This window comes from Mustela lutreola, chromosome X (assembly GCF_030435805.1).
Source record: "Mustela lutreola isolate mMusLut2 chromosome X, mMusLut2.pri, whole genome shotgun sequence".
Lineage (NCBI taxonomy): Eukaryota > Metazoa > Chordata > Mammalia > Carnivora > Mustelidae > Mustela > Mustela lutreola.
The window spans coordinates 102,693,640-102,717,917 of NC_081308.1; the positions used below are offsets into that span (position 1 = coordinate 102,693,640).

The 24,278-nt window shown below is 44.9% G+C and overlaps 2 protein-coding genes across 6 annotated transcripts in view; both read right to left on the reverse strand.

Moving 5' to 3' along the window:
- Nucleotides 1–245: 245 nt before the first annotated feature.
- On the reverse strand, nt 246–15,786 carry NKRF (NFKB repressing factor). Its single transcript, XM_059157120.1, has 3 exons — nt 15,057–15,786; nt 4,285–4,415; nt 246–3,222 (listed from the first exon to the last, which is right to left on the reverse strand). Exons 1-3 carry the CDS (start codon nt 15,320–15,322, stop codon nt 1,265–1,267), a joined length of 2,355 nt encoding a protein of 784 aa, XP_059013103.1. The 5' UTR covers nt 15,323–15,786; the 3' UTR covers nt 246–1,264.
- A 7,427-nt stretch (nt 15,787–23,213) lies between these two features.
- The window catches only part of SEPTIN6 (septin 6), a 59,400-nt gene continuing 58,335 nt past the window's right edge, over nt 23,214–24,278 (reverse strand). For 4 of the 5 annotated variants that reach the window (XM_059156664.1, XM_059156667.1, XM_059156666.1 and 1 more), the window contains one exon: nt 23,214–24,170. In XM_059156664.1, the coding sequence (XP_059012647.1) occupies nt 23,988–24,170 (183 nt within the window). In that variant the 3' untranslated portion in view covers nt 23,214–23,987. The remainder of the gene's footprint in view (nt 24,171–24,278) is intronic. The other variant, XM_059156671.1, reaches the window with a different exon arrangement.

The following is a 24,278-nucleotide window of genomic DNA, read 5'->3' on the forward strand; positions in this document are numbered from 1 at the left end:
GACACTTGATTTATCGGAGCTGCAAGACCAAAATCACATAAAAGGACACAGCCAAAGGTTTGGTTGCGTCCAGTGTGTTGGTCCATAGGAAAGTGACGGACACCAGACCAGACTGACTCGGCTAAGTCATGACGTTCACCCACGTGTGCTCTGGTGTTGAAACATTTTGTGCAAACGCCACTTCCTGTCTCCTGATAACCCAAAGTGTGGCTCCTAGGCTGCTGCCCAAAATAAGCACGCTGCCATTTTGATCAACATCAGCTCCTTTTTATTCAGGAAGCATACACTAGTTCTTTTTTATACATTTTTTTTTTTTTTACATTCCAGAAATAAGCGAAAATAGCAGTTTTAAATATGTTACAAAGTTGGCTTTCGGGGCTTAATAAGCTGTGTGAGAGAGGGACCGGCCGACTGACCTTTTCGTCCAAGCACCAATGTGTCTGCGGTCTTTCACCTGGTCCTGCCACGGCTGGGCTGTGCCACACGCCCGGGCGGCAGGACAGCTATAACGCGGAGTTGCTGCGAGGCCCGCTGCGAGGCCCCAAGGACAAACAGCTCCAGCTTCCTTCCTTCGGGTTGGGTCAAAGTTTGTGAAACTTCTCAACGGCTCTCTCAAGTAGTGCTCTCTCGGCATGAAGACTAGGATTTGTTAAAATTCATATACCACAAGGTAACAGTAAATCACTTCCAATATTCCGGAAACCACATGGTAGAAGTTATAAATAAATGAACACTAAAATTACTTTAAGAAAGTTTTACATCATTTAGTCGGGAACGACATTTACACGTACAGCACAATTTACCGTTAAACATTCTTGAACTGGCTTCACACAAAGATGAAAATAGTAATACAAAACGACCCGGCGTCTTCAGGAAGTCTGAAGTTCAGACTGGAGTTTGACCGTCATCGCGGTCAATGTCACTACTGTTGCAGGCTGCTGTGCTATGCCCTTTGAAATGGGAATTTCCTTCTCGGGGTGAAATTCCACTGCGATACGTGTTCTTGCTTTGTACAAACTACTGAAATCGGAGGGACACAGCAATATGAAAGACACAAACAGTAACTGCACAATATCATCTGCGGGACCCAAGCTAATACGGGCGGACATAATTCTTCAGGTTCCGATAGCTAATAGAGCACTATAGGAAATGAACAAGGTGAAACATCTTAAGAATGAATGTACTCTGCAACCAGGACATGTGGCATTTCTTTAATTCACAAATCTGCCTCCTTGGGTGTTTACAAAATAAATTAGTTAAGAGCTCAATTGGCTTGAGGCATCACGAGCTCGTAATGCCCCACTTGGCCTTCCTGTTTGAGCTGATCTAGTAGGTCTTCCTTCCGTCTTTTTCTTCCTACCACCAGGTACCTATCGTGGCCGACCCCATGCGACTTACTCTTAAGGCCGTACTTCTGGGCAATCTGGTGTATCTGCTTCCGCTCGTCGTTAGTCAGCTCCGTGGAGAAAGTCAAATCCGTGTGGCTCTCGGAGCGGGCGTAGTTGCGGATGATCTGCTCAATATCTCTTTTGGCGATTTTGTTCACCCTCTCCACGTCAAGACCGAGCCCTTCTCGCTTATGCTGCTCTTTGACAGAGATGGGTTCCCGAATGCCCTCGCCAGATTTACCTAAACCACCGCCCGTCCAGCCCATCTTTCTCAGCAGCTGGTTTCCTATGTTGTCTTCTTTGATCTGTTGTTTGTAAGCCTCCTCCGCTGAGCGGCCCTGGATTTCATTTCTGGAAATCACATCTTCGATAGCCCCCTTCTTCAAATTGTTGATGACGGTCGGCTGGGTCTTCTTAAGGGTTTTCACAGCTTCCCCGGCGGCTTCATATTTGACCGTTTTCTTCACCCCGACGGCTTCTGCGATCACTTCACTCTCGAGGATCACCTTGCATTTCCACCGGAGGCCGGTCATTCTTTCGTAGACGTACTCGACCGTCATGCGGTTGAACTGGGCCGTGTCGTTCAGGGTGCACACTGGATTTGAAGAATTCTCGTAAACTACCAGATCCTTTATATCTTTCTTCTTTCCAGATCCCCTGGGTGAAGAGCCTGTCTGGCACTGTGAACTTTTGACCGAGGGGTAGGTGGGCTGTGTTTTCTGGAGGATTTTCAAGGCCTCATCAGCAGCCGCGTGTTTACTTGTTTTTTTGGTTCCGTAACCTTCAGCTAAGCAGTGGTCTTGCAGAAACACACGGCAACGCCACGTGCGGTTTGGCATCATCTCATACTTGTACTCGACTGACATCTTGTTGTAGGAGGCGGAATTGTTGAGGATGCCGATCGCGTCGTTTGCGTTTTCGGTAAGGACAAAGTTGGTCCAGTGTTTGGCGGAAGCATTAAAAATCGGCTGCCCGGAGGCATCTTTAGCGAGCACCACCAGCTCCTCTGGCGGCTTCAGGGCCGGAGGAAAGTCGTGGGTGGGCATGCCGACCTGACACACCACAAGGTCCTCCCCGACCGTGTGCTTGAACTTCCTCCGGACGACTCGAACTTCAATACGCTTCTGTAGGAGTTTCACAGCTAGCTCAGTAGCTCGATCCCTGGACCCATTCTTGCTGCCGGCGTAACCCGTGGTTAAGTAGATATTTTGGCATCTGACTTCACACGCATAACCGTCTGTTAAAAGTTTTTTATTTTTGGGGATGTCAGCAGGAGGGATCTCTTTTAAAGGAGCGTATATGTACTCGGGATTCGTCTTACATGCCTGAATACACCGAGTTAACATATAGGTGTAATTGATTTTATCAGAGCCAGAAGTCATCTCCGGGTTCGAAAGGTTCTTCCAGATAGTCGCTGTCAATTTTTCAATAAAGTACTGCTTCTCGGCTACCACTGACTCAGGAAATGTCTGTGACGGGGAAGGCTCAGGGCCCGACTGAGGGTTTGCCGGCTGCGACGTGCTGCTTGGGGCGGGGTTCCCGCTGTCAAAATACATGTTGGCTGTTACGGGCTGCTCTTTTGTGAAAATAAATCCTGATGAATCACAATACTGAGAATTCCCGTCTTGCACACTGAAAGAGTCTTGAGTATAATCTTGGTAGATGTCTCTTGGCATGCCGGCAAAATGTGTTTGTTCATTTACCTCTTTTGTTTGAGGGCCATAGGGATCTTCCTGTCTCTCATCCTTTGAACTACTAGCTACAAAATGCACAGGCTCAAAACGAGGTCTCGCATGCAATTTGGAACCGGCTTGCTTTTTAGGAGGATTTTGACCTATAGAACAAGTGAAATTTACAATTCATTAAAAAGGAAGTATTTCAAAAGAAGCAAACAGCAAGACAGTACCAACTGTGTCATTTGCAAATTGCACTGTTGGTACAAGACACTTCCCATCACAAAAACTTCAGGGTATTTAGGGGAAGGGACTCAAATATCAACGTAGGATTCTGGCAGAAGAAGGGATGTTGCCTGTCCCACGTGTAAGGGAAGAAAGTTGACAGAAAATATGCCACCGAATCAGGTATGCAGGTCACCACCACATGTGACTGGTAGGTGCTTCTGTATCTAACAAGGTAAAGCACAGGTGAAGTGTACTGGCTAACAGGTTGTTCCAGGATAATCTCACCCCACCTGTGCTGGAGAGCGCCCTTCATAAAAAACTGCGAACAGAAGAGACGGCTCTAGCGCAAAAGAGGTGACGGCTGAGGCGTGTACACAGCCAAGAGTCTCTCTTTGGCAGCAGACGTAACTCTGTCACAGTTCTTTATGTGGTTGTGGCTAAAAATCAAATAAAAAATAATAATCAAAAGATCCCAAAGGTTTTCAGCTTCAAAATCTTAGTTCTGACCCATTCTGCACAAAAGGGTAGTTTGGTCTATTTTATTTCTAGAACCAACAGCAGCTGGAGACCCGTGATTTACGGGGGACAGCGAATTGAACGCTGTGGAAGGACTCTCTGTTGAGGCTAGACCAGACACTGGAGCTTCCTTCCAACACCACTGCTCAGTAGAAAGCTGGTCTGTCTTGGACCCCTCCAAGAGCATTTAGTTACTTAGATGTTCAAATGATCAGAGTATAAGGTTGTTCTGCTTAGAGGGAGGTTCCATGGCATGGACTTTACAGATAGCATTATCGTTTGAATCCATATTCTTAGTTTTCAGTTCCTTTCAGCATCCTCAACACAAAACTGTACATAACTAAGTTAAAATTCTTTCACATTTGTGTAAGATCCAATGTTCCCAATGTTACTGAAGACCATATACCACACTCATACCATTTTTTTAAAAAGCCATGTTGTTTCTTCAAACCCCACCTTCCAGAAACAAGTATACTCACCGTCACATGCTGAGAGGTGACGTTTTTGACCTTTGGAAGGTTTGGACAGCATCAGGTCATATGAAGGCATCTCCCCAATATCAATACCTTCAGCCATTTGGAGAATTTTTTCCATCAGGCGTGGGCTGTACCTATTAATTAATAGAATCTACAGTTAAAACAGGTATGAATGCAGTTTTTAAAAAGCTTCTACATGAGCTCATCTTGTAATTGCTCCCATAGGACTATGTCAACAGATTATCTTAGCTCTAAAACTGAAGAATGTGGCCTATAATATTTACCTATCAAAATTTACCTATCTTACTGTCATTAGAAGACATAGGAACATAAAAGCAAGACATTTAAAGGAAGATCTTTTAATTTGAATTAGAAGCATCCATATCAACTCATGACTTCTATCATATATGTATATCCTGTGTAAATAACTGCATCTGTGTGTTTACAGAGGTACTCAGGTACTAAGAGTGGCTGGGATGTTGACATCCAGACTGCGGTCTTTACCATTTCCCATAAAAAAGAGAATCAGGGTCCTTACAGAAATGGCTGATTCCAAATCTGGGGGAGGAAATGTACAAGATGAACCTGGGAGATATTCCTGTGCCTGGAAACAAGGAAGCTGTGAAAGGCCTCAGGAGTTGTGTCAAATAGACTCAAAAGCCAATGTGAACACATTCCTACCGGCAAAGTGAGCCAACCAGAGTAGCAGTGAGAATAACGACCTGCAGTGGATTCAGACACAACAAATACACTAACAATCTGTTAGTTTACAATAATACTTACAAACTCATTACTGGTCACCTTTGGAAGACGGCAGGGAATCAAGTCATTACTCCCCAAACAGGTAATATTAAAGGAAGAAAGCAAGCATTTATCTGGTATTTTTCTGTACAAATTGTACATCAGAGTAACTAAGAGTCAATGAGAAAAATCTCTTTTATGGAAGCATTCCAGCTAGTAACTGCAGGAACAATAGACTACTGCCATTCTGCAACCCATCATAAAATAATCATCATCGATGGCTGCTAGGCCTATGAGGTGAAAAGCTGATGGGGAAGAACCCAGAAAGAGACCCCCAGAAACATGTTCAAGTCGCAAAAGCAACTCAGTAGAGGCGGCCTTGCTTTTCAGTAAATGGTGCTGGAGTAATTGGGCAACAAACCCCAACCTCACTTCTCATCCCAAAATTCACTGAAAATGTGTCACGGACCTAAATGTAAAATGTAAAACTAATTATTTAAAAAAAAAATAGAGCGCCTGGGTGGCTCAGTGGGTTAAAGCCTCTGCCTTTGGCTCACGTCATGATCTCAGGGTCCTGGGATTGAGCCCCACATCGGGCTCTCTGCTCTGCGGGGAGCCTGCATCCCCCCTCTCTCTGCCTGCCTCTCTGCCTACTTTGACCTCTGTCAAATAAATAAATAAATAAAATCTTAAAAAATAGGGGACGAGATCGGGCGCGTTCAGGGTGGTATGGCCGTAGACTTAAAAAATAGGGGAAAATCTTCAGAATCTAGGGCTAGGCCAACAGTTCTCATACTTGACACCAAAAGCAAGATCCATAAAAGGAAAAACTGATAAAATGGACTTCATCAAAATTAAAAACTTTTGCTCTCAAAGTCCCTGTGAGAGGACAAAAGACAAGCTACAGACTGGAAGAGTTATTTACAAACCAAACACCTGACCCGCCCCCCCTAAAACCCCACAAAAACTAGTATCCAGTATAACAATCTCTCAAAATGCAACTATATGTGTATGTGTGTGTGTACAAAAAGACATGAACAGAACATTTAACCAAAGATGACACATATATTGCAAATAAGCACATGAAAAGATGGTCAACATCATTAACCAGAGATGTAATTTAAAATCACAATGAGGTACCACTATGCACCCTCAGAATGGCTAAAATAAAAAAGAGCCACAACATCAAATACTGGCAAGGCCCACAGAGGAACTGGACCATTCATCAACTGCTGGAGGGAATGTAGAATCGTACGGCCACTCAGGAAAACAACTTGGAAGCGTCTTATAAAATTAAACATGCAATTACCACATGACCTAGCAATGACCCCCTTTTCGGGGCCATTTATCTCAGAGAAATCAAAACTTACACTCACACAAAAACCTGTACATGAATGCTCACAGCAGTTTTATTTGTTAACTGCCAAAAACTGCAATCCACTCAGAAGTCCGTCAACGGGCAGATGGTCAAACTGGTACACACACCCCTCAGAACACTACTCAGCAATACGAAGGAGTAAACTACTGATACACACAATACCATGGTGAGTGGGAAGGAAACGGATGTGATTTGTTTGTTTTTAAAGATTTTATTTATCTGTCAGAGAGAGAGAGAGAGCACGTGCACACAGCAGGGAGAGTGGTAGCAGAGAGAGAAGCAGGATCCCTGTTGAGCAAGGACCCTGATGCAGAGCTTGATCACAGGACCCTGGGCCAGAGGCAGATGCTTAACTGACTGGGCCACGCAGACGCCCCGGATGTGGTTATAAAAGCATGATGTGAGGGATCCTTGTAGTACTGGAACTATTCAATATCTTGACTGTGGCAGTGGATATACAAATCTCCACATGCAATATTGTTTCAACCAAACACACATGCATGCGTGCATACACACACACACACACACGAGTACTAGTAAAACTGGGAGACTGAATAAAATCAGTGGATTGTTAACAATATCACTGTCATAGTTTTGATATTACACAATAATTGTACAAAACATTATCATTGGGGGAACTGGGTAAAGAATGCAGGGCTTCTCTTTGTATTATTTCCTACAACTGCATGTGAATCTATAATTATCTCAATAAAAATTTTGATTAAAAAAAGTTGATGGGGGGGCACCTGGGTGGCTCAGAGGGTTAAGCCTCTGCCTTCGGCTCAGTTCATGGTCTCAGGGTCCTGGGATCGAGCCCTGCATTGGGCTCTCTGCTCAGTGGGGACCCTGTTTCTCCCTCTCTGCCTACTTCTGATCTGTCTGTGTCAAATAAATAAATAAAATCTTTTATTTTTTTATTTTTTTTTAAATTTTATTTTATTTATTTGACAGACAGAGATCACAGGTAGGCAGAGAGACGAAGGGAAGCAGGCTTCCTGCTGAGCACAGAGCCTGATGCGGGGCTTGATACCAGGACGCTGGGATCATGACCAAGTGAAAGGCAGAGGCTTTAACCCACTGAGCCACCCAGGCACCCCAATAAATAAAATCTTTTAAAGAAATAAAATAGAAATTAAAAAGTTGATGGGAACTTTATAATCTTAATATCACTAAAAAATGAGACAAGCAGACATGTGTCCCTTATATGATATGACAGGAAATATAACACACTATCTATAAAGTATTGTCCTTCAAATAACTGAACCTGAACCTAAGCAAGTCCTTCACTCCCAGAAATATATTAAACATCACCGTAAGAACATAGCCAGTGAAGGAAACAATCCAGTTTCTTTGTCAAATCAACAGCATGAAAATAAACAGATAGGGGAATGCGGTTATAGATTAAAGGAGACAGATGAACCAAATACAATGCATGGACCTGGTATGGATCATGAATCAAACCAAAATACAAATAAGGGGCGTTGGCTGGCTCAGTCCATACAGCATGTGACTCTCGACCTCAGAGTTGTTGAGTTTGAGCCCCATGCTGGGTATAAGAGATTACTTAAAAATAAAGTTGAAAAAAATATACTTTGTGACAATGGGGAAAACTGAACATGGGTTTTAAGAAATTACTGTTAATTTTGTTGAGTGTAAATAATGGTATTATGACTCTAGTTTTTAAAATATTTTATTTGACAGAGAGAGACACAGTGAGAGATGGAACACAGCAGGGGAAGTGGGAGAGGGAGAAGCAGGCTTCCCGCAGAGCAGGGAGCCCAATGTAGGGCTCCATCCCAGGACCCTGGGATCATGACCCGAGCTAAAGGTAGATGCTTAACGACTGAGCCACCCAGACGCCCTATTTTTAAAGTAGGCTCCACACCCAGCATGGAGCCCAACATGGGGGTTGAACCTACAACCCTGAGATCAAAACCTGAGCTCTGAGCTGAGATCACCCAGGCACCCCTATCAGGACTCTATTTGTAAAAATTCTTATCTGTGAGGCACCTGGGTGGCTGTGTTGGTTAATCATCCGACTCCTGATTTGGGCTCAGGTCAAGGTCTCAGGGTTGTGAGACAGAGCCCGGTTATGGGCTCAAAGCTCAGCGGGGCCTGCTTAAGATTCTCTTTCTCTCCCTCTGCCCTTCCTCCCATTAAAAAAAATAAAAATAAAAACTCTTGTCCAGGACAGATACATACTGAAGTATTCGCAGGGGAAATGATGTTAAGATTTTCTTTAATATACTCCAGACTATCTCCCACAAGAAAAACTGGGGGCACAACCGAAGACATGAGAAGGATGGCATGACATAAACTGTTGACACTGCTGAAGTTGACTGAGGGGACATGGAGGTCCACTAAACTCTTTAACGTTTGTGTTTGATTTTTTCCCACAATAAATAGCTTTAAGATACACAATATTTAAAAGGCTTCCTTATAAAGTAGATTGGCTGCTTGACAGAAGAATATCCTGTAACTGCAGAGAAACAAACATAGAGGCTCAAGTGAAGTCCTTGTTTTTGTTTTGTTTTTTTTTTTTAAAGATTTTATTTATTTGACAGAGAGAGATCACAAGTAGATGGAGAGGCAGGCAGAGAGAGAGAGAGAGAAGCAGGCCCCCTGCTGAGCACAGGGTCCGAGGTGGGACTCGATCCCAGGACCCTGAGATCATGACCTGAGCCGAAAGCAGCGGCTTAACCCACTGAGCCACCCAGGCGCCCAAGTGAAGTCCTTGTTATCGTGGGGACCTACTCACCCTTCCTCCCTTGAGAGCCTTTCCTGACCTATGATCAAAAAAGAGATGCCTGGTGGCATTTGGGAAGAAAGTTCTGAATATGAGTTAACTATCAAGCCTTGACATGAATAGGTTCTGAACCTGAAGGAGGGTAACATCTTCCACTTTTGGCCCAACCGGTTCCACACCCAGCAGACATCTTTCCCTGCAAAGCTGAGAAGTCGGGACATGGTGGGCTTCACGGAGATCAGCACAAGCTAGCTCGGTTTTAACCCGCACTTCCCACTGATAATTGCTCCTACTGCTGCTGCTAACATCACTATTTAAATGCCAAGAGTAATTTTGTTTTCATTTTTTCTTATATAGCCAAAAAAAAGAAAAAAAAGTATAGCCTAAAACACTGTGCTTTCTATGTATCACTTCCATTCAGACTTGGGAGTCCAAATTCCAAGGCACAGGATGAAAACAGAAGATTATGAAAATGAAAGTCTATAAATGTTGAACTGGTGATGCCACTTTTGCTACCTGAATTGTACTACACTCAAGCCACTCACCGTGAGTTCCAGTTAACATTCTCCAGACTTCCACTCCAGCCTGATCGCAAATATGGTGTACAACTGTAAACGCCACGTATGTCAGACATACAGCCCGCACAAATGATGCATTTGGGGCTCATTCCATTCACTTTTCTCTCAGGCTTCTTCCAGCAGTAGTAATGATTATATACCTACTTCCTGTTCCCTATTCATTACATCTGCCACAAAATTCAATGTCACCCATGGGCTATAAAAATAAACCTTTGCGTAGGCTGTGAACACAGTCTGCTTCTCAGTCCTTTATTAGGAAGTCATAATACTGAGGAAACCCAACCAGCTCCAACAATAATGGAAAAGACTATTTAGCATCTGACTCTTGACTATTCAGAGAACAATGCAAAAATTAATCTAGAGTCTTCAATAAGACCACTAGGTCTTATTTTATTTTATTCCCATTTCTAAAATTCTTCAGAGAATAGCTATCCAAGAACAAAGAAGTGGTTCCACAAATTTTAAATAAGCCAAGCCAGTTAAACTTTCATTACTGGCTTCCATTATGTATTTTTTCATAGTAGATTTACTTGTTTTTAAAAGATCTGCTTATTTACTTTACAGAAAGAGAGAGTGAGCACCAGTTTCCATTATGTATTTTTTCATAGTAGATTTACTTATTTTTAAAAGATCTGTTTATTTTAGAGAAAGAGAGGGAGTGCACCGGCTGGGAGAGGGAGAGAAAATCCCAGACTGACTCCATTCTGAGTATAGAGGCTGAGGCAGGGCTGGATCTCAAGACCCTCAGATGAGGACGGGCTAAAATCAAGAGTCGTTCACTTAACTGACTGCGCCACCCAGGAGCCCATAAAGGCATTACTTTGAAATCTGCTATAAGGGGTGCCTGGGTGGTGCAGTCGGTTAAGTGGTTAAGCATCCGACTCTTGATTTCAGCTGAGGCTCTGATCTCGGGGTCGGGAGATTGAGACCTGCCTCAGCCTCTGTGCTCAGAATGGAGTCAGCCTGGGATTTTCTCTCTCTTCTCTCTCTCTCTTTGCCCCCACTCCTCCTCTCTCTTAAATAAACAAATAAATCTTTAAAAAAATGAAGGATCACCTTTCCTCCAGACATTTTAGAGAACCCACCAAGAAAAGCACCTACAAACCCAACCCCTGATACCTCATCAACATCTGGAGTTTACTTTCTTTCCTTTCCCTATGCTTTCCATATCGCCGCCTCCCCTCCATGTCTCCTACAGATCATCTATGTTGATCTGCACTCTGGTAGGGTGGGGGTTTTTTTTTTTTTTTTCTATGTCATTACCGCATGAGTTTTAATGGCTATATAATATTTTACCTTATGGAGAGACCATGATGAAAAGTATCATTAAGGCAAATCTAATACAGTAATTTTCAGATGCATGCATATTATATATTTAAAAGTCTGTTAATTTACCCATTTGATCATAAATGCTTAAAAAAACAAAACCAAGAAAGCCTCAGCAGGTCTTTAGGGTTTTCAAAGATAGCTTATTTTGTACCAAGCTTTTGGAAATCAGGATGCTATTCAACTGTCCCACCATGCCTGGCATACATAAAGATGAGTTATAATGGACAAAGCCATATGACTTCATGAATCTTACATTCTTGGAAAAAGACAGGTGCACACTTATGATCTACAATGCACCTGAAATTTAACAAATATGTAGTAATGCTCCCCAAATTTTAAAAAATTTATTCAACTGTTCTTCTAGGTCCGAAGAACAGCTGAGGTTTGAAAACTAAATAAAGATCAGAATTTCCGAGTATAAAATTATTTATTCAAAACTATTAATAAGACTCTTAACATCATAAGGGAATAATCCACAGTCAGATTATTGGTAAATCTTTTGAAAACCCCCACTCCCATTTCTTTAGATGCAGGCCACCTATGTGCAAAGTTAGGTTCACAACATGAGCTCAACTGGCACCTGCCTTCCAAAAATCAGTCTCATAGCAACAAGGAAGAGACAATAATCAAGGCAGCAAACCTGGTTTCATTGTAAGATACATTTTTCCTATAAATATCTCATCAAAAATCAATAGGCCAGGATTCTGCTTCTAATCCTATTGATGAAGAACCATTGAAAACCTGAGGATAGATACATTATCTACAGTTTTTAAGTAAAAATTTTATGGTTCCCAGACATTCCTAGGAAAAACTACGTGAGTGCTATAGATACAGTTGCTTAGAAGACTGCACCTTTTTTTTGTTTGCTTGTTTCAGGGGTAGAATGTAGTGATTCATCAGTTGCCTCTAACACCCAGTGCTCGTTCCATCACGTGCTCTCCTTCACGCCCACCGTCCAGTTACCCCATCTCCCCACCCACCTGCATTAACCTTTCATTTGCCACAAGACATATCTTAGAAATTGCTTGCAGGAAAAAAATCTTTTGACAGGTTGTTTACTTTTATGAAACAGACAAACAGTGAAGAGAAAGAACTTCAGGTATTTGAACTTCCTGGTTGCCTAGACCATGAGGGGGGGAAAAATGATCAAAAAGCAGACTGGAAAAGCACTGCTTTATTTTATCCTATAAAGCAGTGGTTCTCATGGTGTAATCAGTGGACCAGCATCACCTGATCATCAGTATCACCTGGGAACTTGTTAAAAATGCAGATTCAGGGGTCCTGCTTCAGACCTACTGAATCAGAAAGCCTGGGCTGGGGCCCCAGCAATCTGTGTTTCAACAAGCCCGACAGATGACTGTGATGCTCACATAAGTTTGAGAACCACTGCTGCAGAATCAAGATAGTCAAGCTTGTACCATGAAAATCACTGCTATCACCAAAAGAAATGAAACACAGCTTGCCTCCCTGAACGTGTGAGCGCCTCCTGTCTTGGTCTTATGATGAAAGAGTTTTCAAAGATACCCCTGACCTAGGAGTTATTTTGGCCCTAACTAAAAGGGAACACAGAAAGCCCTTCATTTGGGCAGGGGAGGGGGGGGAGTGCTACTGTTTACAACCTGTTCCCAAAGTCAAGGGATGAACCACAAAGCAACAGTTAAATTTAGAATAGGCTGCTACACCATGTATTCTGCAGTTCCCTTGAGAGAACAATCTTCTGTCATAGAAGAACACACCAGAAAATGAGCTCTGCCAACATCAACCTTAAGAAGTATTGGAATGTAGATTTACCCTCCCCCCACCCCTGAGCTGACAGCTGGATGAAGCCTGACTAACACAGAACACTGCACGTGGTCCCTGGCTTCCAAGATTCTTTGTTGCCCCTTCCCTTCTCCTGTATCTATGCTATCAGATACAATGTAAACATTCTTCAGTTAAGCTATTTGATAATGTTATGGCAATTCTTGTACTGACAGAACTGACCTAACTAAAATGTGACATGGAATGCGTGTATGTCCGTGTACATATATATGTTCATTCATCTGGTTACACACCCACCCTACACACAGATGTGCTTGGGCGAGTGCACACACACACAAAATGTCCCGGATGCTTAAGCTTTTAACACCAACTACCATTGGCCTGCTCTGTGCTGGTTAATGCCCTGGTTATATAAAGGGCTGTTGTTCTTGGAATGAAATCCTGAGATATAATAATGATGTGGCTTGTGTCAGTTACTTGCTTTCACTCCTGGTCCATCCTTCCCAAATACAGCAGCCGTGTCTCAGTGGAAAGAGCACTAGAAGACCTGAGTCCTAGTCCCAACTGTGGGACCTTGGAAAAGTCACTTAGCTTCTTGTCCTCCGTTGATTTAGCTGTAAAAATGAGATACCACCTAATTCCCAAGGTTGTTGTATTAAGAGAGATACATAAATAAAATGTACATTATAAAGCTATATTCATCTGTTATCCCATACATATTTACTGAGTGGCCATCATGCAGAAGACACTGTTCTGGGAACTGAGGATAAAGTGTGAACAAGAGAGCAAAAACCTCTTTCCCAAAAGAGCTTACGTTCTTGTGGAAAGGTAAGATTTATTATTAACACAAAGGATAGCTATTCTCCCCCACGTAAATTTTTTTTCAGGATTCAGATTTCCCGTGGCCTTCTGTGATATCAAGGAGATATATGATTATAGAATAAAGGTACCTTTTCAACTGAAAAAACAATATTGTTAAGTGAAGGTCAATTAGATTTATCCAAATTAATAACTGAGGCTTCCCCAGTTATAACCAGTTCCTCCAGTAAAATAATCATTGTCTCTGGAGGCAGAAATTATACTAACCTAGAGAAAATAGGAAAAAATAAGTTTTGGTGATCAGAGGAAAACAGTATACACTAGATGCTGTGTTCAAGAAATAATGGTAGACGTGGACAATACTATTTTTCTGTATCTGTTATGGTCATTCCTAGAACTGAATTGACTGAATTTGATCTGATCATTTTCCAGAATTTCTCATCCTTCCTAATAAAAAATTAACTGTGAGGCAGGAGTGTCCAAAAAAAGAAGCGTCTAGTCTTTCAAAGGAATGATTAGTCTAGGACCGATTTGGGGGTGCAGAAGGACAGAGGTCCAAGTAGTCCGTTAAAAAAAAAAATGCGCTGGAACCATACTGCAGTATCCATTGAATTGCAAAGAGCTCTTAAAGAGGCCTGTTCAGAAGGCGCACCAGGTTCTAGGAAGGGGGGGTACACATGCGCGCACACACGCACACACCCCTAAAGGCTCACCCAGAGGCCAAATATTAATTCTCCTGATCACATTTATGGTAAAAGGAGAGCAATCCATTTTTAGAGTAAAATATATCCATCTCTTTGTTTGCGTCCAGACACATTATGCGCAAATCCACAAGCAAGGCGGACCCTGTGGCTGAGAGACCTCATACAAACCGCTTCCGCAGGAGAAGACAGTAAAACCCCGCCGGGGGGGGGGGGGGCTGGTGCTATTTTATTTAATGGGGATGGAGAGAGGGAGTGGTCAAGAGGAGACTAACAGGGTTCCCTTCGTCCCCCACCCCACCCCCCCACTCCGCCCGCAGACCCTCGAAGCCCCTACTGTCGAGTATCTCTGCAGATACCGCATCCTTGCAAGGTCCTACGCAGGTCCGAGATTCTGCTCTTCGTCATTTCCCACGCCTTCCAAAACCACCGCCACAATGACCACCCCTCCACAATCCCCTTCCAGCTGCTGCTTCATCTCCATCCCTGGTCCTGGAGGAGCTGCTCCCGCGATCCCCGCACCCTTCCTCTGGCTCTTATGTCATCCTCCACCACCTCGCTCGGCCGATCCCCCAGACCAGTACTGAACCCTCTGGTGTCCTCCAGCACCTCCAGATCTCTAGCCTCTAAGCCTCCGTCCGTACCCTGCCCCCGTCTCTGTCCCGAATCCCAACCCCGAGACCCCTACCGGGTCCCTAAGCCGACCCTCACACTCTCCTCACCTGCAGCCCAGGAAAACGTGGTTGGTCCAGGCGGCGGAGAGAGCGAGGAGCTGGTCCAGGGCAGCCCCGGGATAGCTGTGCAGGTGGCGACAGATGAAGCTGCGCCGCAGAGCCCACTGCCAGTCACTTTCGTGGCTATAGCGCCACTGCTCCAGCACTGGCTCGGGCGGGGGCGGCGGGAGGGGCGGCAGCGGCGGCGGCGGGAGGGGGGGCAGCGGCGGCGGCGACAGGAAGTCGCCCCCCAGCAGCAGACGTCCGCCAGCCATCTTCTCCGCCCCCAAGCAGGGACCCCAGGGATGAAGCCGGCTACCCACCAGGAACGAACCGGGACGGGGGTCGGTGGGAGGAGTCGGGTGAGGAGGGGCGCGCCGAGGCGCGAAGACCAACTCGCAGGGGACTGGAGTGTGTGCGTTGCGGGGGGTGACCGTTAAAAAGGAAAAGGCGAGCACGAGCTCACGTCCCGATGCCGGGGCGCACGCCGGCGGCACTCCTCCAACTCGTGGAGGCGCAGGAGGACGCCCGTCGCGGTCACAAGCGCGCCGGGGAGGCCGGCCCGGCCCGTTGCTCCGCACCTCCAGCGACCCGCAGACCCACGCACTGCGCGGTGACCGGGGGACGGGGGAGACACCAGCACGCTCTGCTCCCCCTCCTCTGGGCTCTAGGCTACCTACCCGCGTGCCGCCCCGAGGTTGTGAGGCCAGCGCGCGTGCGCCGCGGCTGTTCCCTAACTTCGAAATCCCGTAGCTGAATCTCGCGCGAGGTCCATTTTTCCCTTCTGTGACGATGGGCCTTTGACGCACTACGGTGACAAGCGGAGGGCGGGGACTTTGGGAAGGGGATTTTGGAAGGTTCTCTAGAGTTCGGGAATATGATTCCCTCAAATCCCTGGAAGGCGCCCTCAGATGATTGTTGCCACAACGGCTCCCCTGGTGGCTTTTGCCTGGGTTTTTGAGCGGTGCGACAGTAGGACCGTGCCCTTTTTTTTGGGTGGGGGGGTAGGCGGGGACGGGGAGCGTAGGTTTGGATTTTACACTTTCTTTTTTTTTAATGTCAGCTCTCCAAGTCGCCTTTTCTTCAGAGGCTAGCCTGAAAACCTCTGCATGGTGTGTTATTAACTTTGTATTTTATTGTGTAAACATAAGGAAAATGTAATACTGTATTGCAAAGAAAATTACCACAGCGCTACTTCTCAAGTTAGACACTTGTATCATCCATATGCCATTCCAACTGCTGGCAAATGCAGACACCATCTTTACACAGTTCTGATCGCAACTAATCTGATCGCAAATAATTCTGTATGTCATGTATGAATTTAAAACGTACAAAATACAAAACGAGCGCAAAGAAGAGGGTTAAAAGCTGCACAGCAGCAAATGGCTAACTCACTCGGTCGTCAAACGTATCACTTCACCTGTGGATCTGCTCGGGCAGTTTCTTCAGTCTCTGTCTGCCGCCAACCTGCGATATTCAAGTAATCAACAAATATCTCTCAGCGGGAATTTATACAGCACCTACTGTACGCTCGATATAGTAGAAATACAAAGGAAAAAGAAACAGGGTTTTCTCTGTTGTTTGTCCTAGAACTGACTACGATCTTGATGGGGAAAAATAGTCCTGCATAAAACTCAGGGTCCCAGGGGCAGCAGGACCATGGGATGAAGTGGTTTTGAACCATAGCCCTCCTTGCCTCTTTAGATGACATACTTTTTAAATGATATATTTCTCATTATATGACCCATCTTCTGTGTAGGGGTGTATTGGACTAAGAAGAGCAGAAGGTAACAGTGGTTTTCACCCGGTTTCATAATGATTTATTTCCAGTGTCTGTCTCATTACACCAAGTGTGCTTTGTCTTTGACTCAATGGTAAGCATTCATGTTTATTGAAGTAATGGTCTGCAAACCATTGAATCAGAGAACTCGATACTGGGAAGGAAGCTTAGAGATCATACTCAAGTCATCTTTGTATAAGTGAGAAAAATAAGGCTAGAGAAGTGAACTGACTTGCTGAAAGCTGTAGAGACTATTACTGGCAAAACTTGAAATCAGATCTCTGTCACCTGACTCCTTATGGGGTGTTCCCCCAGTCATTGGCTATTGCATTGCCCTGGGTTGTTCTTCCTCCTCCTCCTCCTCCTCCTCCTCCTCCTCCTCCTCCTCCTCTTCCCTCTCCCTCTCCCTCTCTTCCCTTCCCCCCTGCCCCCACCCCCACCCCTGGCTGCTGATGCTGCTGCTTCACAGTATGTATCAACTTGGGAGGTTTTTTTTTAAGTTTCACTTTTCCCACCCACCAAGAATGTGCACTTCATAAGAACAAGGAACTCATTCATCTTGCTTTTAGCACCTACACCTGGCTCCTGTAGACACTCTAGAGATATTTGTTGAATTAAATGAATCATAGAGGGAAGGAAGGAAGGAAGGCTCTTCCCAATGTCCCAACCTTGTGAAATTCATTTTCTTAGAGCCTACATTTTAAGCCGATTTGTTATTTCACAGCTGAATTAATTTCAGCCTAAACTGCCAACTTTGATCAAAATCAGCATTGTAGTCAATACACATATGACTAGAAAAAGAGTTGAAAAAATAAAAACTACTTCCTGTCAGCTTGGATTAAAACATTTCCATCATATAGCAGCAAATAACTACAATCTGAGTTTTGAACTTGGATTACAAAATGAACGACAGTGAAACTGATATTAGAGGCCATTTGCTCTGTGACAGCCATAACTGGATTTCATGTGCAATTCTTACTATGGAAAAAGCAGTTCCATCCTCTAGAAAACAGAACCAAAATTTGCACGATTCCCCACGACCTTCCTTCCCTGGTAATCCATCTGATCAAAAAATCCTTCAGCCACAAACCATAAGTGACTCTTAATCTCACAAAACAAATTGAGGGTTGCTGGGGGGAAGGGGGTTGGGGGGAGTTATGGACATTGGGGAGGGTATGTGCTTTGGTGAGTGCTGTGCAGTGTGTAAACCTGGCGATTCACAGACCTGTACCCCTGGGAATAAAAATATATTATATGTTTATAAAAAATTAAAAAATATTTTATAAAAAATAAAAAAGACACTGGAAAAAAAAAATCCTTCAGCCAACCTACGTTCAGCTCATTCCATTCTCACAAGCCACAGATATTTTCTCAGTGAGCAGGAGCTGAGACCTCTAAGCAGAAATAAATTGTCTGAAACCTCTAAGCAGAAATAAATTGTCTGAACAGTAGGTGAAGAGAGATGTAGGAGGGAGCAATGATAAAGGCAGCCATCACAATCCTAAAATGATCCGGAAACTTCTGTTGTCATTCATCCTCTCCTCCATCATCTTTCTCTGCTTTAACACAGGCTCTTGCCACCATCTTTACACTGCACACATGGAGAGCTCTGAGTTTCCTTCCCTGCCCTTTCCTACGGAGGAGTCAGTGACTGTTCAAAGGAGGCAGACCTGGGGCTCCTGGGTGGCTCAGTCAGTTAGGCCTCTGCCTTTGGCTCAGGTCATGAATCCCAGGGTCCTGGGATCAAGTTATGGCTCAGTCTCCCTGCTCAGTGGGGAACCTGCTTCTCCCTCTCCTCTGCCTCCTCCTCCCTGCTCATGTTCTATCTCTGTCTCTCACTCTCTCTGTAAGATAAATAAATAAAATCTTTAAAATACATACATATGTATATATATATACACACACACACATAAGGCCCCGAGCCTGGCCCCAACCCCCATAAACTACCCCAGAAATTAACTCACCGAAAGTTCTTGACCAGAATAGTCTGCGCTGTAATATCCTCCTGAGGAATGTTTCCTGGAGGATTAAAAGCAAATCTAGGAGCTTCCACTGGCCAAATCTTGGTAATCTGAGCATCAAAATCATTATGGACAGCAATGACTACTGAAGAAATAGGGAGTCCTAAGTCCACAGTGCTACAAAGTAGCTAAAGAAGTAACATGGGACAAAGGAAGGCCTTGGCTTACAATAGAATACTGTGTGCTGATTGGTAAACATGAAGGGAGTGCAGGAGTTGGAAAATCATCATTTTGTTGATTGGCTCAGGCAAGAATTATCAATAGATGCTAAATCTAGGAGGAAATTTTTGATGAGGAATAGGATATCTGCATGGATTTATAGCTGCTTCCATACAGACTGTTTATTAGTAGCAAAGAAGGAGGGGGGAAAAAACCCAGTAATTATATAACTGAGAAATTGGGAAACACTTTTTTAAAAAAGATTTTATTTATTTATTTGACAAACAGAGATCAAAGTAGGCAGAGAGGCAGGCAGAGAGAGGGGAGTAGGGAAGCAGGCTCCCTGCTGATCAGAGAGCCTGATGCAGGACTCGATCCCAGGACCCTGAGATTATGACCTGAGCTGAAGGCAGAGGCTTTAACCCACTGAGCCATCCAGGCACCCCTGGGCAACACTTGACCCAAAATGAGAACAATCTATTTTTAAAATGGGACTTTTAAAATATCAATGTCATGGGGCACCTGGATGGCTCAGTGGGTTAAGCATCCAACTCTGGATTTCACCTCCTACACCGCTCAGGGTTTTAAGATCGAGCTCCATGTTGGGCTCTACATTGGGTATGGAGCCTGCTTAAGATTCTTTCTCTCCCTCTTAATCTGCCCCGCCCTGGCCCCCCCCAAAATATATATGTACATCAATATCAAAAAAGACAAAGAGGGGCACCTGGGTGGCTCAGTGTGTTAAAGCCTCTGCCTTTGGCTCAGGTCATGATCTCAGCGTCCTGGAATCGAGCCCCGCATCGGGCTCTCTGCTTGGCAGGGAGCCTGCTTCCCTCCCCCCTCTTCCTGCCTCTCTGCCTCCTTGTGATCGCTCTCTCTGTCAAATAAATAAATAAAATCTTTTTTAAAAAGAGCCATGATACATGTAAATGACCTTCTAATGGTTCAGAAAAAATATGTGTAGCCATCTGTAGATCTATATCTGTATATACAGAGCGCACAACGATAAACCAAAGTGGCCAAATGTTATCAGCTGGTGAATCCGAGTCAAGAGTATGCAGATATACTTTATAGCAGTCTCACAACTTAATTTCAAAATTAAATGTTTGGAAAGTGCATTAGCTCCCTACATTGCTAAAGAATCTCAATCTTGCTACATCTTGGTGATTTTTGGTTGTGTGGCCGGCTCTTTGCGGAGCTCTCTGAAGGGCTGTAAATTATGTTCCAACCCTTTGGAAGCTTGACATCTCTTGAGGAGGGAAGTCTCTCAAATAGGAGGCAGAAAAGATCATAAAAGTTCAACTAGGAAGTTTGAAAATGGAGAAGAGATCAGGATATGTGGATGTGGACGGGATTAAGAAAGACTTCAAGGAGAAGTTGGGGTCTGAGCCCCGAAAGCAGGATTCAAATCAAATCGGTAGAGGGTATTTCAGACAAAGCCAAAAAATAGTTTGCATATCTCCAGGAGAGGCTGGTGCAGACTGATGAGTGGAATGAAGGCTGGGTATTAGGAAGGACTGGAGAATAGTGCTGAGTAGATAAGATGCGCCCGGTCCGTGAGTTCCTCAAGAGCAGTGTCTACCTAGATCTCCTGCAACAGTATCCCCCGCAGCGCAGGGCACAGGGTCAAACTCATGGGAAGAGTTCAATATATTCTTTTTTTTTTTTTTAAAGATTTTATTTATTTATTTGACAGAGAGAGATCACAAGTAGGCAGAGAGGCAGGCAGAGAGAGAGGAGGAAGCAGGCTCCCTGCCGAGCAGAGAGCCCGATGTGGGGCTCGATCCCAGGACCCTGAAATCATGACCTGAGCCGAAGGCAGCGGCTTAACCCACTGAGCCACCCAGGTGCCCCATCAATATATTCTTATTATTGGATTGAGAACAAGTAATTTAATCCCCAAACCAATCTAAGGAGTTTGGCCCCAAGTCTATATATAACAGGTCGATGTATAATTTTTTATAGATTTTGAGCCCAAGGCATGTTCCTTCTAAAGCTCAAGCCAGGTGAGCTAAGAGGTAGTGCAGGGGCTGGACAGACACCCATGTTAAGGTAGTTCCAGGTGGCAAAGCCACTGTGGGATTCTACTGTCTGATACACAGCTCTTTCCAGGGGAACCTGCATTTTAAAAGAATGACCTCGCAAGAAAGCTGCACTTTTGGTAAAGGGAGGAATCTCCCCAAGTGGGAGCATTTCAGATAGGAGAGGATACTGCTTAACCTCAGGGCTTACAGCTGGAGGCCTGGCTGCTAGGCTCTTTTGAGTGTTTTTGAGGCCCGGTTCTCTCCCTAGAAGCAGTTGGCATTGTCACCGGCTTCAAGAGTGTCCCAGGGGCAGGCCCACATTGCCACAGCAGGTCCCTGCCCACGTGTCCATGTTCTAGCAGAACTGTATGCAAATTTTAGTTAAACACGCCCCCCCACTCACTTTCATTAAGTCTTCCGCCATTTGTCTTCATTTCTGATTTCTTTTATTTTTTAAAGATTTTATTTATTTATTTGAGAAAGGGAAAGAGAGCATAAGCAGGGAGAGTGGAAGAGGGAGAAGCAGGTCCCCTCGCAGAGCAAGGAGCCCAATGTGGGGTTCCATCCCAGGACCCTGGGATCATGACCTGAGCTGAAGGCAGATGCTTAACCGACTGAGCCACCCAGGCATCCCTATTTGCAATTTCTTTTAACTAGCCAGTTCCCTCTAATGCCTTTAGGTTCAATGATACACCAACCAACTCCCCATGGCTCACAGACCAAATCTGCTCCCCCTGCCTGCATTTGGAAAGCTTTTTGGAATGCTTTTTGCATTTTCCAGTGGTTGAAAAAAAATCAAAAGGATGATAATTCAGGACACAGGGAAATGAAATTCACGTGTGAATTTCAAATTTCAGTATCTACAAATACAGTTTTATTGGCACCTAGCCATGTTCATCCTTCTCTATATTATCTATGGCTGCTTTTGTGCTGGAGTGAACAGTTGCAGAGGCCACATTGCTGCAAAGCCTAAAATAACTTACTGGCTGGTCCTGTATAGAAGTTTGCTGACCCCTGGTCTACAACAATGGTTCTCAATATGGAACGATTTTGCCCTCCAGGAGACATTCGGCAATGTCTGGGGACATTTTGGGTTATCATAGTTTGGGGGGGAGGGAGAGTGCCAAACACGCTATAATGCATAGGACGGCCCCTACGACAAAGAATTCTCTGATTTATAATGTCAATAGTGCTGAGGTTGAGAAACCCTGGATTAGAGGAACCTAAGGTACTTCAAGTAAAACTCCATCCTTAATAAGGGATGTGGTTTATTGAACCAGGTTGTTAATTTTCATTTGCTCATGTAGATTTCACAATCACCCTGCAAAGCAATTACTTCTATTCTCCTTTTACGAAAAGTTTTTAACCCAACTTGCCCCAGAGCACACAGCAAGAGTGTCGGGCTCCAGCGCGCATATTTTTCCACACCCAGGGGCCTGCCACTGCTCAGTGACGTCATAGGCGAGTGTTGTCTGTGTCTCCCTACTACCCTCTAGTGGGAGAGCTGCGCAAACGCAGGACAGTGTTTCCTCCGGCACGGGGAGAAGAGGGATACTTCTCAGGTCTCTGGGTCTCCAGCCTCTGGCCAATCGGGAAATGAAACCGCGGAGAGAAAACCCCACCTCGACTGCAACCAGAATTGTAAAAAGCTGACCCTTCTCCCCTCTTGCCCACCTTAACGCTGGGGGCAAGAGGAGGCTTCCCTCCCTGGTAGACCCAGGACGTAAAGTCCTACTTGCTATCTATAGAATGCTTTCCGAGTCATGAAGCATGGTCCTATTCAATGAATTTCCAGGATGCTCACATCACAGGAATAAATGAAAGAAAGACATGCGGTGCAGAGTTCTTTTCCTGCAGGAATTAATACTCACCAGAATCTTGTTCTGCGGGATCTGGCATTCCACTTTCTCCACCTTTTATCCTAGGTGACAATCAAGCTCAATGCATCCGTTAAACCCATGCTAATAAAGGAAAACGAAGGACTTCCTGCCCCCCCGCCCCGTGGGAACTGTAGGCCCAAACGGCAAGATGGGGGCATGGCAGCCCACTTGCCAAGATTATATATGCACTTGCCTCCCTGAGCCGCTGGGAGTCACCCACGTGGAAGGCAGCTACCCACTCCTCCCAGGGCAAATCGTGGTGGGACGCATCACCTAACGATTTAAGATCAGATCACACAGCCTTGGAGCATTTCTTTGAATTTTATTGAAAACTGACATGGACATTAGAAAGGTATCAAGCTAAACAGTGCTGGTTTGGGGGTGTTTCTCCTGGCAAATGAAAGCCCCAGAGGGGCGGTGACCGGTCACACTTTTGAGCAAAAAGAACAAAGGAGAAGAAAGAAAAACACACAGAGATTCTGGAAAACATGCAAAGAGGCTCTCTCAGGAGACACCAGACAGTGGAATGGCAATGATTGTAGGGATATACAGGAAAGAGCGCGCTTACATGGTATTTTGATGCAAGTTAAGCCAATGAATTCAAGGCAGATCTATTAACACGAAGCTCTCCTTGCAGACCCCAGGTTGAGCAGAAACCTCTCTCAAAACCCCAAATGGCCCTGGAGGGTTGAATGGAGTAGTTTTGCTCTTACTAACCTTAAAGCCTCTCCTGTCTCTCCCTTCCCCGCCTGAGGGTGAATGGATCCGTTTTCCCCCTTACTGGGGCAGGGGCGGGGTGAGTTCTGCAGAAGGCCTGTGAATGCTGAAGAGAGGACTGTCGCTTGACTTTCTCTTCCATATTCAGAAATATTTAACCGGTGAGTGGCCGTCGGCAGTCAACCCATTGGACTGGAGAATTGGTGTTTAAAAAGGAAAACCAGGAAACTTGGGAACAGAGCTTCCACACCCACAGCTGTCTCCCGTCCTAGTCACTGACACTTGGGTGAGTCGTCCTGTCTCAGGTTACCTTTGGTCCGTTCTCCAGCTCGGAAGATTCTTTTCCTGCCTTGCTTAGGTTAGGACAAGACATTTCCATTTAAAATACCATGTAAGCCAGGAGAGCCCTTGTGGAGTGTGGTGTGTGTTACGGGCCCAGTTTGAGGGGAGAAGGGGATTGGTTGGTTTCTGGCTTGAGACAAGATAATGGCAGTCTTCTCCTGGAGACTTAGTGCAGCTGCTGAAGACAAGATTAAAAAAAGCTGGAGAGGGAGAGAGAAAGAGAAAGAAAACATGAAATTAGCCAAAGAGAAAGGACATTCAGAGTAAGGCCAGGCAAGGGGCGTGGGTCGCGGGAGGCAGCACAGAGG